The sequence below is a fragment of the Astyanax mexicanus genome, chromosome 11 (assembly GCF_023375975.1).
Source record: "Astyanax mexicanus isolate ESR-SI-001 chromosome 11, AstMex3_surface, whole genome shotgun sequence".
NCBI lineage: Eukaryota > Metazoa > Chordata > Actinopteri > Characiformes > Acestrorhamphidae > Astyanax > Astyanax mexicanus.
The window spans coordinates 51,134,150-51,151,989 of NC_064418.1; the positions used below are offsets into that span (position 1 = coordinate 51,134,150).

Sequence of the window (17,840 nt, forward strand, 5' to 3'; positions counted from 1 at the left end):
TTAGGTAAAAACACAAACGTAGAAAGTAGAATCTGAAGCGTTTGATTTCAGCCCTGCTTAATGATGATCTTATTTAAACAGATAAAATAATCCCGCCCACATTCTCCCGGAAGATAAAGGACACCCAGAGCATTGTGGGTAAATCGATTGAACTGGACTGTAAGGTGTCGGGTTCTGCTCCTCTCTCCATCACCTGGTTCCACGATGAGGAGGAGATCCAGAGCGGACCCAATTACGAGATTAGCTTTACTGAGAACACCTGTACGCTCCGCCTACCTGTCCTCAAACTCACCCACTCAGGATCCTACAGGTGTAGAGCTGTGAACAGCGCCGGCACGGCCGACACCAGCGCCAGCCTCACCGTTAAAGGTTTCCTCCTGTTTTATTATCATTCACAAATAACTTCCAGAAATAAAACAGGTTTATTTTAGGACTAAATATTGGATTTGTGTAGATAATTAGATGATTAGATAAATTAAATGATCAGATGGCTTAAAATGAACTTAAAATCAGAATAGATATTATTATTAATTATACAAATTGTATAAAAGCAAAAATTATCTTACAAAGATAGATAATAATACTAGTACAGTAGATTCTTTTTTTTCTCCATATTTGCTACTTTAAATTGCACTGAAACAGGTTCAATCATATTTTTGAGAGCTGCTTATTTATTTATTTATCTATTTTAGATACTTAATGATTTGATAGCTTAAACTTAATTTTTAAAATTGTATTATGCACAATATAATAGTTAAGTGAAATGTATTGGAAAAAGACAGAAAATATTAATAATAATAATAATAATAATATTAATAATAATAATAATAATAATAATAATATTAATAATAATAATAATAATAATAATAATAATAATAATAATGTAGATTTTGTTTCTTACATTTATGAGTTTTACAACAGAATATACATTTAGTATTTTAGTTAATTTATTGAAGGGTTTGCCTTAGAAATATGTACTAAACAAGTCATTTTTAAAATCATATTTTAGAGCTTTTTTTATTTATTCAACTACTTCACATAATTTGATAGGTTAAAGTAAGCTTTAAATCAAAATAGGTATTATAAAATGTATTATGCACAATAATTAAGTAATATTTCGGCAAAATGTATGTGACAAAAAAAATAATACATTAGATTTTGTTCTTTATTACTGTAAAAGTAGATATTGTAGTTATTTAAATGAAGCTGGAACAGGTGTGGTTCTCAGGTGTGTAATGTATTGGTATTTCTTGGCGTTTGCTGCAGAACCTCCGTCGTTCGTGACGCCGCCTCAGCCGGCGGAGGCTCTGCCGGGGTCAGATGTCTCGTTTACGGCCACGGTGAGAGGCAGCGCTCCACTAAAACTGAAATGGTTCAGAGGAACGAAGGAGATGGTGTCGGGTAGAGGCTGTGAAATCACCCTGCGGGGAGACGTCGCCTCTCTGGAGCTCTTTAAAATCGATAAATCTCACGCAGGAGAATATACCTGCCAGATTATTAACGATGCAGGGAAGGAGAACTCACCTGTCTCTCTGTTTGTTAAAGGTTAGTCCAGATTAAAAAAAGGTTCAGGCAGCAGATAATAATACTCTGATATAAGTGTTTGAATCTGCATTTTGTTTGTATTTTAATTACATTTTTTACATTTTCAAATTTGAGTTTTTTTTTTTTTTTAGTTTTCAGATAAAAAAAAAAGATCTATACATTTTTAGAACCAAAAATTAAAATTGGATGTTTCATTAACTCAAAAAGAATCAGATTTATGTATCTGAATTGGTTAAATTTTTAAAATCAGCAAAGTTTACTTTTTGTAATATATGTTTTAATTAATATATTAATATTAATGTGTCTCACATTTCAGAATATTGATACAAAACAAGATTACATCAGATAAAATCAGTGAGCAACTCATTTTTAGTTTTTTTTTTCTTATTTTTATAAAGAGCACATGACTGTAAATATTATCACTTATAACGTATAATGTTATAACCTGTAATTTACCATTTTGTTCTATAAATATCTGTATAGAATGTAAAACTTTTAATTCAAGTATTTATTTGAATGGTTACATTATTTAAAACAGAGCTGTAGAAGCTAAAATACACTTTTAAAAGTAGCTAGTTTAGTTTTTTATCTCCAGGACTAATCCTAAAAGCTCTTCTAAATTGTACAAGACCTTCTACATTTTTTGTTACCAAGAGCTCTTTTTGGTAACATTTTAGCCTTCTTTTATATTACGAGTCAAATTGAACTGTTTAAAAGTTAAAAATACAGAACAAAAAAAAATTCTTAAAATGCTTGTTTCATGCTTCTTAAGCATAAAACAAAAAGCATCAAATCGTAATTCTAACTTTATTTATAGATAAATATATTTCACAGCTACATTTCCTGACCAGTTCGACTAATACAAATAAACTATTAGTAGGCCTTTATCTGTTTATTTATTTATTTATTCATTTGTTCATTTATTGCAAATTATTTTAAAATGTATTAATGATGAACAATGAGATTTGCAAGATGCAAAGTAAAAATTGATATTTATTACACGTTTTACTGATTATAGTTACTGTATATTAATTGAAAATGAAAAAAAAAATGATATACTTTTAGACTGTATGCTTTAATTTAATCATACAAATGCAATACATCATGCAGATTCAAATACACTTATATTTTCATCTTATATGTATTTTTATACGCTATTAATTCTAATACTTATTAAATATTAAGTATATATTGCTGTGTGCAGTAAAGGGTTATTTTGTATATTGTATAAACGCACGGATTGTTGTATATATTCAGAGGCGGCGCGCTTCGTTAAGAAGTTAAAGACCCTCTCGGTGGAGACGGGGAAGTCGATGATACTGGAGTGCACGTACGCCGGGAGCCCTGAGATCCTGGTGAAATGGTTTAAAGACGATCAGGAGATTTTCTCCTCTTATAAACACAACATCACCACCACCGAGAGCTCCTGCATCCTGGAGTGTCTGAACAGCGACAGAGAGGCTGCTGGGAAATACACCTGCCAGGTGTCCAACGACGCCGGACAAGATACCTGCAGCGCCACCGTGTCCATCTTAGGTCTGTCTCAGGGTCTCTTTACACTGAAAAAAAAAAAAGAGATGATGCCTAAAATTTACTTTCGCAACTTTCTGCATTTGCTTTTTTTTTAAGTAAATTTAATTTCAGATAAATTTAAGTAACTTCAACTCAGTTTCAAGACTTAAATGTTACACAGAGTAAATAAGAGAACTGAACTTCAGTCAATCCTTTCTTTACTAAAAGTAAAGTTTACTAAAAGAAAGGATTGATTCAGTAAAAATAAATGAAGTAAAGTTTAATAAAAGAAAGGATTGATTCAGTAAAAATAAATGAAGTAAAGTTTACTAAAAGAAAGGATTGATTCAGTAAAAATAAATGAAGTAAAGTTTACTAAAAGAAAGGATTGATTCAGTAAAAATAAATGAAGTAAAGTTTACTAAAAGAAAGGATTGATTCAGTAAAAATAAATGAAGTAAAGTTTACTAAAAGAAAGGATTGATTCAGTAAAAATAAATGAAGTAAAGTTTACTAAAAGAAAGGATTGATTCAGTAAAAATAAATGAAGTAAATTTTAATAAAAGAAAGGATTGATTTAGTAATAATAAATGAAGTAAAGTTTACTAAAAGAAAGGATTGATTCGGTAAAAATAAATGAAGTAAAGTTTACTTAAAGAAAGGATTGATTCGGTAAAAATAAATGAAGTAAAGTTTACTAAAAGAAAGGATTGATTCAGTAAAAATAAATGAAGTAAAGTTTACTAAAAGAAAGGATTGATTCAGTAAAATAAATGAAGTAAAGTTTACTAAAAGAAAGGATTGATTCAGTAAAAATAAATGAAGTAAAGTTTACTAAAAGAAAGGATTGATTCAGTAAAAATAAATGAAGTAAAGTTTAATAAAAGAAAGGATTGATTCAGTAAAAATAAATGAAGTAAAGTTTACTAAAAGAAAGGATTGATTCAGTAAAAATAAATGAAGTAAAGTTTACTAAAAGAAAGGATTGACTGAAGTTCAGTTCACTTATTTACTCTGTGTAACATTTAAGTCTTGAAACTGAGTTGAAGTTACTTAAATTGATCTGAAATTTGCAGAAAGTTGCGAAACTTTTTTTTTAAAGTAAATTTTACGCACTTTTTTTCAGTGTAGCCTAAAATATCATACAGAGAGAGAACAGCTTTTTAAATCCTGATTTTTATACATGTTGTGGTTGATATTTGTGATTTTTAGAGCCTCCTTGTTTTACTGAGAGTTTGGAAGCGATGGAGGTGACCGCAGGAGATGCGGTGTGTCTGAAATGCCAGGTGACGGGTACGCCCGACATCAAGGTGTCCTGGTTTAAAGGAGACGGCAAAGTCCGATCATCTCCCACCTGTAGAATTGAGTTCTCCAAAGGCACGGCCTGCATGAAACTAACCAAAGCCTCTAAAGCCGATATCGGCGAGTATACCTGCAAAGCAGAGAACAGCATCGGATCAGCCACCACCAGCTGCTACCTGACCGTGCAAGGTGATCTTTTCTAAAGATCTTCACTCTTTTATCATCTTTAAATCTCTTTTTTATCTCTTCTTGTGTTTGTTTCAGATAATAATGATGATAATGATGATGATGATTGTGTATAATCATGTTATCTTGCGTTGTACTGTAACTATAACCCGCTTTTTTCTTTTTCTTTTCTTTACTTGTCTAACTTTTCCATTTTCAGAGGCAAAAACGCCGCCATCTTTCCCCAAGAAAATCACTAGCATTCAGCAAACCGAAGGACATTCTGTCCACTTCGAGTGTCGCGTTGCAGGATCTTCTCCAATGGAGATTTCTTGGCTTAAAGATGGTGAAACTCTGAGGAGTGACTCAGAATACGATATGAGTTTTGACGATAACTCTGCTGTTTTAACAATCGCCAAGGGTGAAATGAGACACTCTGGAGAATACACTTGTGTCGCAACTAATAGTGTTGGAACGGCGTCTTGTAGAGCCAAGCTCACGCTTCAAGGTCTGTTTTATTGATTGATATACGATTAAGTATATAATCAGGCATAAGATTATTACCACCACCTTGAATATATCTACACTATTAATACGAGTGGTGTTCTGGAAATGAAATGAGGTGTGTTCAGGTACATTTCTGGAGTTTTATCTTGTTTATCTTGGTAACAGAAAACACAGGAGCTCCACTGACTGAATACAACCTAGACAGACGCCAACAGTCAGACGTTCATCGCTATCTCGGTAACACAGGCGCTGTGCCGAGCCGAGCGTACACCCCCACTTATTACACACACATGAACACACAGCAGCACAAACCCAACTTTTACATCAACAATAAACAGAATAGTAAATAAAATAACATTGCTGTTCCCGTAAATGAGCTGCTGGAGCTCCTTCACAGCGTCAACCAGCAGCTCAGTTTCCTCTGCTGAGAAGAGTTTGTTGAACACGTCCAGGTAGCTGCACCGTTACAATAGCAATCCACCAAAGACAGAGCTCACCTGACTCTACTCTTAAAGAGAATGATGAGCAAGAGACACTCTGATTGGTTTATATTATTTAACGTTACGCCCAAAATTAACCACACCCATGATTAATTAAGATAAGAAAATTAGTACTATTTTTGACTTGTGTGTCTCGTTTTCGAGACACACAAGGTGTACTTTTCCCCTCATTATGATAGCAAAGACACACTGACACACTGCCCTAAATCAAGCTGCATGGTGCTGCATGGTTGATGTCTCGCCTATATATAAAGCTAAAATAGGGTTTGTTATACCTAAAATAAGCAATATATATATATTTTTACTTGAACTTTATTAATTTGATTTTTATTTTATAGAATTTGATTTGCTAAGATATTTTTTTTGCTATACATTATCCATGGTGGATGCTGTTGTGGACTAGTCTCAGTCCAGCAGTGACACTGAGATAATATAATAATAATATCATTTATCACAATAATTTCAGCTTTTCTTCCTGAGGTCCAACCCACATCACATACATAACAATTATAAATCACACTTCATAGTTAAAAATACACATAACAAAAAAAAAGTGTTATACAAATAAATAAATAAAACTATATGACCTATATATCGGGTCTAGCTGAAACAAAAAACAAATAAATGGGTGTAAATAAAACAAGGAGGTGGTCATAATGCTATGCTGTATATTGTATATATTTTATATAGTTTTATACATGCCTCTTTTTGATCTGCATTACAAAAGTCAATGCTTTTATTATGTCACTTCCTGTATTTGAACATTCCAGAGCCGAGATTTCCTCCAGTGTTTGATAAAAAGCTCTTACCTGTGGAAGTTTCAGTCGGAGATACTGTGGAACTGGAGTGTCACATGACCGGATCTCAGCCAATAAAAGTGACTTGGTCAAAAGATCATAAAGATATCCGTACAGGAGGGAATTATAAAATATCATGTGTGGAAAATGCGGCACATCTGACCATTCTGAAAGCAGATAAGGCCGAGTCCGGCCGATACTCTTGCCACGCGAGTAACGATATGGGGAAGGACTCTTGTTCCACTGAAGTTTCTGTGAAAGGTATTTTTACAGGGGCTGGTCTTTATAAATGTGATTATAAAGCTTCACTTTTGGGTAAACTTCTTCAATTCTTCTTTTACTTCTTCTTCTTCTTTCATATCTTCTCACAACTTCTAACCGTGTCTCTAAATTATGTATATTTTCTTTGTTGTTGCTGTTTTTGTCGTTCTTTCCTCTTATTCCACACAGATCTGCACTGAAAAAAAATATGATGCGTAAAATTTTACTTCAAAAAAGTTTCGCAACTTTCTGCATTCGCTTTTTTTTAAGTAAATTTAATTTCAGATAAATTTAAGTAACTTCAGCTCAGTTTCAAGACTTAAATGTTACACAGAGTAAATAAGTGAACTGAACTTCAGTCAATCCTTTCTTTTATTAAACTTTACTTCATTTATTTTTACTGAATCAATCCTTTCTTTTAGTAAACTTTACTTCATTTATTTTACTGAATCAATCCTTTCTTTTAGTAAACTTTACTTCATTTATTTTTACTGAATCAATCCTTTCTTTTAGTAAACGTTAATTCATTTATTTTTACTGAATCAATCCTTTCTTTTAGTAAACTTTACTTCATTTATTTTTACTGAATCAATCCTTTCTTTTAGTAAACTTTACTTCATTTATTTTTACTGAATCAATCCTTTCTTTTAGTAAACTTTACTTCATTTATTTTTACTAAATCAATCCTTTCTTTTAGTAAACTTTACTTCATTTATTTTTACTGAATCAATCCTTTCTTTTAGTAAACTTTACTTCATTTATTTTTACTGAATCAATCCTTTCTTTTAGTAAACTTTACTTCATTTATTTTTACTGAATCAATCCTTTCTTTTATTAAACTTTACTTCATTTATTTTTACTGAATCAATCCTTTCTTTTATTAAACTTTACTTCATTTATTTTTACTGAATCAATCCTTTCTTTTAGTAAACTTTACTCCATTTATTTTTACTAAATCAATCCTTTCTTTTAGTAAACTTTACTTCATTTCTGCATAAAATATTACCTAATTACAATTACTTAATTTACACAATATTACTGAAATTGAAATATGTTTATCTGAAACACACATTTTACATAATATGTGTGTTTTACCTAAAAATATTTACATTTCAGGAATTATAATATATCATAAATTAGTAACATTATAAAAATAAAGTAATTGTAATTAGGTAATATTGTATGCAGAAATGAAGTAAAGTTTACTAAAAGAAAGGATTGATTCAGTAAAAATAAATGAAGTAAAGTTTACTAAAAGAAAGGATTGATTCAGTAAAAATAAATGAAGTAAAGTTTACTAAAAGAAAGGATTGATTCAGTAAAATAAATGAAGTAAAGTTTACTAAAAGAAAGGATTGATTCAGTAAAAATAAATGAAGTAAAGTTTAATAAAAGAAAGGATTGATTCAGTAAAAATAAATGAAGTAAAGTTTACTAAAAGAAAGGATTGATTCAGTAAAAATAAATGAAGTAAAGTTTAATAAAAGAAAGGATTGACTGAAGTTCAGTTCACTTATTTACTCTGTGTAACATTTAAGTCTTGAAACTGAGTTGAAGTTACTTAAATTTATCTGGAATTAAATTTATTTAAAAAAAAAGCGAATGCAGAAAGTGATGAAACTTTTTTTAAGTAAAATTTACTCATCATTTTTTTCAGTGTGTTACAGGATCTGTAGTTCAGTTTTCAGCTCATCCTCCACATTAATCTCTTATAATGTTTTATTCTCAGAGCGTAAAATTCCGCCCAGCTTCACCAAAAAACCTGCAGAGTCTCTGGAGGATCTGGAGGGAAAGCTGCTGAAGCTGGAGGCTCGGCTCGCCGGATCACAGCCCATCACCCTCAGCTGGTTTAAAGACGACTCTGAGATCTTCAGCTCCGACCGATACGATATCAGCTTCAAGAACAATATGGCCGTGCTGGTCATCAAGAATTCACACCTGTCTGATACAGGTGTTTACACCTGCAGGGCCAACAACGAGGCCGGCTCCGCCTCTTTACACGTTTCAGTCCACATTACAGGTATACAGCTGAGTTATTCTCGCCAGTTTTAGCTTTTCTGTGTATTTTTGCCCACTTTAACCGGCTTCATTTCTTGGGTAAAATGGGTAAAATCTAATTTTATCTTATTTTTATGTGCGACACACTGTTTGAGTCCACTTAGCAGGTATATAGTTTTTGTTTGTTAGTGATTTTCAACTTTTCTGTAAATCTTCTGCAATTTAAACCTGTTTCACTTCTTTTGAAATGGGCAAAATCTATTTTTTTATGATTTTTGGAGTGTGACACTATTTTAGTCCATGTTACAGGTATATAGTTTTCGTACGTTGGCAAGTTTTAACTTGTCTGTACAATACATTTTTCTACTTTAACCTGTTTCGCTTCTTTTAAAATGGGTAAAAAAAGTTCTAATTTTCGATCATTTTTTGTGCAACATACTATTTCACTTCACATAAAATGTATATAGAGTATATAGAGTTTATTAACTTTCTGTGAATTTTTGGATACTTTTTTTTTCTTTTTCCCTACATTTTCTTCTAAAATGTCTTCTAAAAGTCACATTTTTACAAAATTAAAATCGGAAATTACATCTAAATTCAACTACTTTAACATTTTTCCATTTTTTTTAAATAGGTAAAAATGTTGTTTTTTTTTTCTTTGACACAGTTTGAGTCCATGTTACAGGTAGATACTGTTGTTTTTGAGTGTTGGCAAGTTTTACATTTTTGGCTACTTTTACCTGTTTCACTTTTTTTAAAATGGGTAAAAAAATGGAACTTTATGTCATTCTTTTGTGTGCCGCACTACTTCAGTCAATATTACAGCTATTTCGTTTTTGTACGCTGGCAAGTTTGAACTTTTCTGTGAATTTTTGGCCACGTTAACTTGTTTCACTTCTTGGGTAAAATGGGTAAAATCTAATTTTATGTAATTTTTTAAGTTACGTCAATCTATTTTAAGCATGCTGTTGCTGCTTTGTCTTCGTCTTCAATCAAATTCTTTTCAATTTCTTCAAATACTCTGAATTTGTTCATACATTTCTAAATTCATTTTTATAAATCCTGTTCCCAGAGCAAAAATTACCCCCGAGCTTCGACCTTCCTCTTAAACCGGTGACGGTGAACGAGGGCGAGGCTCTCTCTCTTACCTGCCACGCCCGCGGCTCTCCACCAATCAGAATCCAGTGGATGAAGGACAGGAGAGAGCTGAGCTCCTCCTCCAGCACCAGGATCACGTTTGTAGACGGCACTGCCGCGTTAGAAATGAGCCGCGTGACCAAATCTGACGCGGGAGATTATCTCTGTAAAGCTACGAATGAAGCCGGTAGTGAATTCTGCAAGTCTAGAGTCACGGTGAAAGGTATTTCTGTGTGATTTATTTAAATCTGGCTTTATGGGCTCTTCATTCTTCTTTTATTTTATTATTTTTCTCTGTGCGCTTCACTCTGCTGCTTATTAACACTCTGTTTGTGTTGCTTTTTAAATTAATTGTGATTGTGCTTTATTATATTCTTCATCCTCCGCTTCTTCCATTTTCTTATTTATTTCTTCTTCATTCATTTTATACAATTTTTTACCAGCACTTTTTGTGTGTGTCACACTATTTCAGTCCACGTTAGAGGTATATAGTTTTTATATATATACTTAACTTGTTTGTACAGTACTTTTTTCTACTTTAACCTAATGTTTCAATATAAAAACTAATTTTATATCATTTTTGGAACGACACCATTTTCATGACGTCAACATTACAGGTATAAAGTTGTTTTATGTTTAACTTGTCTGTATGGTACATTTTTGTCTATTTTAACATAATGTTTCATTCGTCTGAAATGGTTAAAAAAATGTATTTTTAGATTTTAGATAACTTTTTGTGTATCACATTATTTCAGTCCACATTTCAGCTTCTCTCCGCTGCTTAAATAACGCTGTGTTTGTGTTGATTTCTAATAATTGTGCACTGATTACGTTGCTTTATTAGTGCACAGCTCTACTTTGCTGTTTTTAGATTTAAATTATTCATCTTTTACTTCTTCCATTTTCTTATTTATTTCTTTTTCATTCATTTTTATACAGTTGTGTGCTTTCTTTAAGAAAAAAAAAAATCTGGTTATTTTTTTGTTTTCGCTTATTATACACTAATTTATGATTTGTGCACTTGTTTGTTTCACCAATCACCAAACATCCCCAATTTGTTTGTTTGTTTCTTTGAAAAAGCCGTTTTTTAAGCTTTTAAAGCCTTTAAAGCACTTTTCTCTCTTTCAGTCTACTCTTTCTACAGTAGCAGGTGTTAATGCCTGTGCTCTTGCTGTGATTGGCTGCTGTAGTAAATGATGTTTATGCTCTGTCTGCTTAGAAGCTGCAGTATCTCAGTTATCACTGTATTTCTGCTTTCTCATTTCTACTTTAATTATTTTTAATCACAGAGAAATCAGGAGCTCCTACTCCGGCTCCTGCCGCCCCGGCTGCTCCAGAATCAGCCAAGAAACTCGACAATCTGTTCTTCATCGAGGAACCCAAGAGTGTCCGGATAACTGAGAGTGAGTAGAACTGTATCTCTTAATAAATGATAAATTAATGCTAAATACAGCTTCTCTAAGGTCATTTTCACACTATAACTATTTAATCCGGTTAAATCGGACTCTGGTTGGTTTGGTCTCGATCCGACCCAGATATTAAATATACTTCTTTTATTTGAGCTAAACTGCTGATAAGGTGCAGTTAAACCTGATATATTAGCCAGATAATGCTAATTACCACAGTTATGAACAAACACTGTCTTTGCTGCGCCATGCGGTTTACACACTGAGCGCAGTCGGTGCTGCGTTCACTGCACACAGCCACATGACTCTGCTCTGACCAATCAGAGCAGACGATGAGCTTGAGTTGTTTATTGGTGGGCATTTTGGTGTGTTTAGGTTTGTGCCTGTGGGAAAACAAACCAAACCAAACAGAAACTGATCCAGATCATAGAAACTTTCACAACTACAAGAAAATGGCTATACAACACTTTTTATTTTAGAATTTTATATATATTAGAATATATATATATATATATAATTTTTACCCTGTTTACAGAGGGAACAGCGACCTTCATCGCCAAGGTTGGTGGTGATCCCATCCCTAACGTGAAGTGGATGAAGGGTAAGTGGAGGCAGATGACCCACGGCGGTCGAATCACCATCGAGCAAAAGGACCAAATCGCCAGAATGGAGATTAAAGAAGCGACCAAATCTGACGCCGGCCAGTACAGATGTGTAGCGTCTAACAAACACGGAGAAATCGAGTGCAACACTGACCTGAACGTAGACGAGAAGAAAGAGACGTCTCTGGAAACGGTGAAGCTGAAGAAGTGAGTGTAGTTTTATATTATCTAAATGGTTTTAAATCTGTTTTAGTTGGAAAGTAATTAAAAACTAATTCTCTGTTTGATTTTTTAGGACGCCCTCAAAGCAGAAAAGCCCTAAAGAGGATAAGGACATTGATATTGTTGAGCTGCTCAGAAACGTGGATCCCAAAGAGTACGAGAAGTACGCTCGCATGTACGGCATCACCGACTACAGAGGCCTCCTGCAGGCCATCGAGCAGCTGAAACGAGAGAAGGAAGAAGAAAGTGGAAGACCGGTGAGAGTGTCTACTTTTACTGTTTTAAAATTTGTCCTAAAATTAAAAAAAAAGTAAGAAAATATAGGACCCTGTTTTAGGGATCTATCTATAGGTGAGCCAGCATCTTTTCGCACCGTGCAGCTTGATTTAGGAGGCGTGTCATTGTGTCTTTGCTATCGTAACGACAGGAAAAGTACACCTTGCAAGGCTCAAAATGAAGCAAAAAAGTCATGCACTAATTCTCTATTTAATTTAAATTAATCATAGGTGTGTTTAATTTTGGCTGTAATCTGAAATAATATAAACCAATTAGCATGTCTCAGGTGCATTTGACGAATTGACAGATTTGGCGGATTGCTATTTTAACAGTGCAGCTACCTGGACGTGTCCAACAAACTCTTCTCAGCAGAGGAAACTGAGCTGACCTCAGGAGATATGAAAAGCTTGACGCTGTTCGACTGTTCTGCTCTGCTTTTGTCCTGATTTTGATTTTCTCGGTGTTGTTAGGAAGTGGAACGTGCAGGACGTGAGTCAGAAGAAGATTTGGCGAAACTTGTGGCTGATCTGCAGAAGAGGATGGAACAAACTGAGGTGGGATTATTCTACAATCACATATACTCTGACACACAATTATATATACACAGCTCTAGGTTTATGTTTGAGTAAAATGAACATTGTTGTTTTATTCTATAAACTACAGACAACATTTCTCCCAAATTCCAAATAAAAATATTCTCATTTAGAGCATTTATTTACAGAAAATGAGAAATGACTGAAATAACAAAAAAAGATGCAGAACTTTCAGACCTCAAATAATGCAAAGAAAACAAGTTCATATTCATAAAGTTTTAAGAGTTCAGAAATAATCAATATTTAGTGGAATAACCCTGATTTTTAATCACAGTTTTAATTTTTATGCATCTTGGCATCATGTTCTCCTCCTCCACCAGTCTTACACACTGCTTTTGGATAACTTTATGCTGCTTTACTCCTGGTGCAAAAATTCAAGCAGTTCAGTTTGGTGGTTTGATGGTTTGTGATCATCCATCTTCCTCTTGATTATATTCCAGAGGTTTTTAATTTAGTAAAAGCAAAGAAACTCATCATTTTTAAGTGCTCTCTTATTTTTTACAGAGCTGTATATTTAGGGTTTAGTGTATTTATTCTTTGTTTAAAGCCTTCTATAGTCTTACTCTTATGTTAAACTTAATGATTGTATCTTCTATTATTGTTATTGTTTATTACAAATTTTTACTTTGTGCTTTATCTATGTATTGCTTTGTATGTAAAGTGGCTTTAAAAAAACTTGAAACGTGCTATTATTAATATTATTATTACTTCACTATTTCCATAATTCCATAATTTGTACAGAATTCCATTATACAGTTATCCTATTTGACTTTTAGGCATGTATAATAGAATTCTTAAAGGGTGCACTAATGAAATGCATTAATGAAATATATGTTCTGTATTGTATATTAATCTTTATTGCACCTATTCTTTTCTCTGCAGCCGGTTACACTGATTAGTGACATCACAGATCAGACCACCGTGGCCAATCAGGAGGCAGTATTTGAATGTGAGATTAAGATAAATTACCCGGAGATCACGCTCTCCTGGTATAAAGGAACCCAGAAACTGGACACCGGTGATAAATACGAGATTCGGATCGTGGGGGATCGGCACATCCTGAAGATAAAGAGCTGCAGGTCTCAGGACGAGGGAAGCTACAGGATCGTCTGCGGGCCGCACATCTCCAGCGCCAAACTCACCGTGATGGGTACGAACTCTACATCCCAAATATATACAGACCTATAGACAACAGTTAAAAAATATAGCATGAATTTTATTCATGCATTTGTTGTTAAAAAGTGAGTGCATTTACATCCATTTCATAATCTGATTACTGGAGAAAATCTGATTTATCAGTAATCTGATCAAAACAACCTGTTTATTCAATCTTTGGTCATCAGATTTTTCTGGAATTTTTAGGTTTGCAACCAGCCAATAAACTCACTAAAACAAACCAAAATACTCTGGTAACTCTGATAAACTTATCCTGTACAACAGAGAAAACTCTCGCTCTTCTATCTTTTCCTGGGATGGTCCTGATGAGTGCCAGTTCCACCATTAATATGTTTTTAATAGTCTTTGTGGTGACTGCACTTGAGGATACTTTCAAAGTTCCTGAAATTCTTCTTTTTCCGGATTGACTGATCTTCATTTCTTCTTAAAGTCATTATTTATTCTTTATTTAGTTGAGTAGTTGTTTCTTCTCATAATCTGGATTAGAACATTACTCAAATATTCACTATTCACTGTATACCTGTAACTCTACCTCTTCACTACTTTACTTTAACTGATGCTCTCAAACACTTTATTAAGAGACAAGAAATTCAAGTAATTAACTCTTGATGAGTTCAGCACAGCTGTTAACTGAAAGCCTGAATTCCAGGTGACTCTACCTCATAAAACTGACTGAGAAAACGGGCTGAGTTTAACACTTTTTTTTCAATAATTACATATGTTTTTCTTCATAGTTTGGATGAGTTTAGTATTAATCTACAGTATGATGTTGGTTATAATGAAGAAACTCTGAATTTAAGTTGTGTCCAAACTTTAGTCTTATTTTAAAGTGGAACCAGTGGTACTAAAACATTGTAATTAAAACATAACACTGTAAAATATCTGTATCCAGCTCTGTTTACCAGATTTCTTAATCAGATTTATACAGTTTACACCCCTGTCTATAAGAAATCTGATGATCCTGTTTAATAAAAATACTTAATAATCATAACAATCAGTTTTATACCACAGTTAGTTCCGACCCTGCAATGTGATTGGCTGAGAGGCGTTCTATTAGTGCCGTTATCAGCCGGTAATGCACTGTAACTAACTGAAGCTCTCCATGTATTACTGTATTACTCCGCCACATACAAGTAACCTAGCAATGATGCAGCGCTTACAAGCCAAACAGCACAGCTACAAACAAACAGAGCAGCAATGGAACTATTTTAACTGGCGGAGTTTTTTTTATAACCAATCAGATCCTATTTTCTCCTCCTCTTTAACTCTTTAAAACCTTTTAAAAAACAATAAGCGATAATGAAACTGTGGTATAATACACGCAATAATACACTCAAGATTCATGCGGTAACATTGTAGTACAATCGCAGCACAGCAGCGCCAATATTACATGTTATAGCACGAACCTCGAGTGTATTACTGATTAAATAGCTGCAGTAATCAGATTTTGAATGTGAAAATGTAAATGCACACATATTGTTAGCACTTGTTAGCGTTAGCATACAGTACAGAGTACAAGATACCCCGAGTTTAGATGTTTACAGACGTTTGTTGTTTGTTTGCTGTTTTTACAGAAGGGGAAGTGGAGCAGCAGATGGAGGATGTTGCTGGTAAGGAAGGCGAGACCTGCACACTCACATGCCAGTTCTCCGTACCGAACGCTAAAGCTCAGTGGTTTAGAAACGGGAAGCTTTTAGAGCGTCACGGCGGCAGATACGCGTTCCGCGTGACCAATTACATGCAGACGCTCTCGATCAGAGACGTTAGACCTGAAGACCAGGGAGAGTACACGTGCAAATACAAACACCTCGAAACCACCGCCAATCTGTGGGTGGAAGGTGTGTATTTTATATACCTTTACTCTTCCAGACTCATCTTATATCACTTTATCAGAGTTCCACCATCTACTAACCTCTTCCATCATCTTCTTCATCATCCTTCTCTTCTTCTTTATCTTCTTTATCTTCTTTTTGTATGAAGATTTTTAAATTTTTTCCATCCCATCTTATTTTTGTATTTATTTTTTTTATATTGATTTAAGACCATCTAATGCTTTATTCAACAAAATATGGATGTTTTTTCACTTTATTGCACAAAAACAAAGTTTTAAAACCACTTTAAAATAAGTCTACCTTTATAAAGGGTTTATAAATCGTTTACAATTAGTTTATTAATGGTTACTAATTAGGTTGTAAATGCCTTAAAACTCATTAATAATCAGTTACAGAATGAATCACCAGTATTTTTGTGATTCATTCTGGGAATGTTTAATAGATCATCAGGAGCTGCTCTATTAAACATTCCCAGAATGAATCACAGAAAGACTGGTGAAGCAGCTTTCTGTTTTTATGCCCCAAAAATATGGAACTATTAATATTTGTCAGGCATCAAGTGTTACTAGCTTTAAAAGGCAGCTAAAAACCTTCCTTTTTAGTTTAGCTTTTTACTAGTTCTGTTCCCCTTATACTTATTTTTTTGTGTTTAATGTTTGTGCTGTTCTTATCCTTATTTGATCATTTTTGTTTAAACCTTTTTTATTTTATATTTTATTCTAACATAAATGCCTTATTTCCTACTATTTTATGAAATTGTTACTTATTTTTTTTATATATATTACTTTTACATTTTGCTGATTTATTTAATTTTATTGTGAAGCACTTTGAACTACATTTTATGTATGAAAGGTGCTATATAAATAATGTTTATTATTATTATTATTATTATTATTATTATTATTATTATTATTATTATTATTATTATAACACATACTGTATGTAGAAAGGGCAACGATATAGATGGCTGTGTAATATAGTTCACAATTTGGCAAACAACAGGTCATTGTTGCCCTTTATACGTACAGTATGTGTTATAACTGATTATTAATGATAATTTTTAAGGCATTTTCAACCTAATTAGTAAACATTAATACTAATTGTAAACCTTTATAAACCCTTTATAAAGGTAGTCTTATTATAAAGTGGTACTGCAAAAACAGTAAGAAAAATCACATTTTCCTACATTTTCACTTCCTAACCAATCTTGCGTTATCTTTCTTCAGCCGAGCAAATTCATTTCACTAAACGCATTCAGAACATCGTGGTGCGAGAGCGGCAGTCGGCCACGTTCGAATGCGAAGTTTCCTTCGACAACGCCGTCGTTACCTGGTACAAGGACACCTGGGAGCTTAAAGAAAGCCCGAAGTACACGTTCAGGAGCGACGGCCGACGCCACTTTATGATCATCCGCAACGTAACGTCTGAAGACGAAGGTTTGTCCAGCGAACATCCTGCTGAGTTTATGTGTATTCTTCTTCGCCTCATTGAATAATTTTGAACTATGGATCCCAGTATTAATCTTCTTCTGAAACGATGACTCTTTAGGCGTTTATTCAGTGATTGTCAGACTGGAGCCCAGAGGTGAAGCCAAAAGCACCGCAGAGCTTTACCTGTCCGGGAAAGGTGTGTTCCTACCTGTCGACTCGTCACCTGAGAGAATTTAAACACTTCTTCTACACATTCTACACTGCTTTTATTATCGTTAATATCTACTCTAATATAACTCTATTTTACCTTATCTCCTTTACAGAAGTTGATGTAGGAAGGGTACCTTATGGTAAGTAATTGAAATTATAGGCCACGATTTAAAAATTAATTCGATTTAGTTCTAGAAATGTAATTGAATTGATATTTAAAACTCCTACATATCCAGATATTCCCGATTCATCAATACAAGTCCCTGAAGCTCCAACTGCATTTACTTTTGAAGGTAAGAAGAAGGGACTCAAACTTTTAGCTTTTTTAAGTCTAGATCTAATAAAAAAATCGATTTTTTAAAAATGTAA

The 17,840-nt window shown here is 33.4% G+C and overlaps 1 protein-coding gene across 1 annotated transcript in view; it reads left to right on the forward strand.

Moving 5' to 3' along the window:
- ttn.2 (titin, tandem duplicate 2) overlaps positions 1–17,840 on the forward strand; it is a 285,809-nt gene that overhangs the window by 85,133 nt on the left and 182,836 nt on the right. The window contains exons 67-84 of the mRNA XM_049484655.1: positions 82–369; positions 1,267–1,545; positions 2,803–3,081; positions 4,270–4,548; positions 4,745–5,032; positions 6,302–6,589; positions 8,319–8,609; positions 9,660–9,947; positions 11,014–11,127; positions 11,666–11,939; positions 12,028–12,211; positions 12,701–12,784; positions 13,706–13,973; positions 15,574–15,837; positions 17,058–17,267; positions 17,380–17,457; positions 17,585–17,611; positions 17,708–17,764. Of these exons, the coding sequence (XP_049340612.1) occupies positions 82–369; positions 1,267–1,545; positions 2,803–3,081; positions 4,270–4,548; positions 4,745–5,032; positions 6,302–6,589; positions 8,319–8,609; positions 9,660–9,947; positions 11,014–11,127; positions 11,666–11,939; positions 12,028–12,211; positions 12,701–12,784; positions 13,706–13,973; positions 15,574–15,837; positions 17,058–17,267; positions 17,380–17,457; positions 17,585–17,611; positions 17,708–17,764 (3,840 nt within the window). The remainder of the gene's footprint in view (positions 1–81; positions 370–1,266; positions 1,546–2,802; positions 3,082–4,269; positions 4,549–4,744; positions 5,033–6,301; positions 6,590–8,318; positions 8,610–9,659; positions 9,948–11,013; positions 11,128–11,665; positions 11,940–12,027; positions 12,212–12,700; positions 12,785–13,705; positions 13,974–15,573; positions 15,838–17,057; positions 17,268–17,379; positions 17,458–17,584; positions 17,612–17,707; positions 17,765–17,840) is intronic.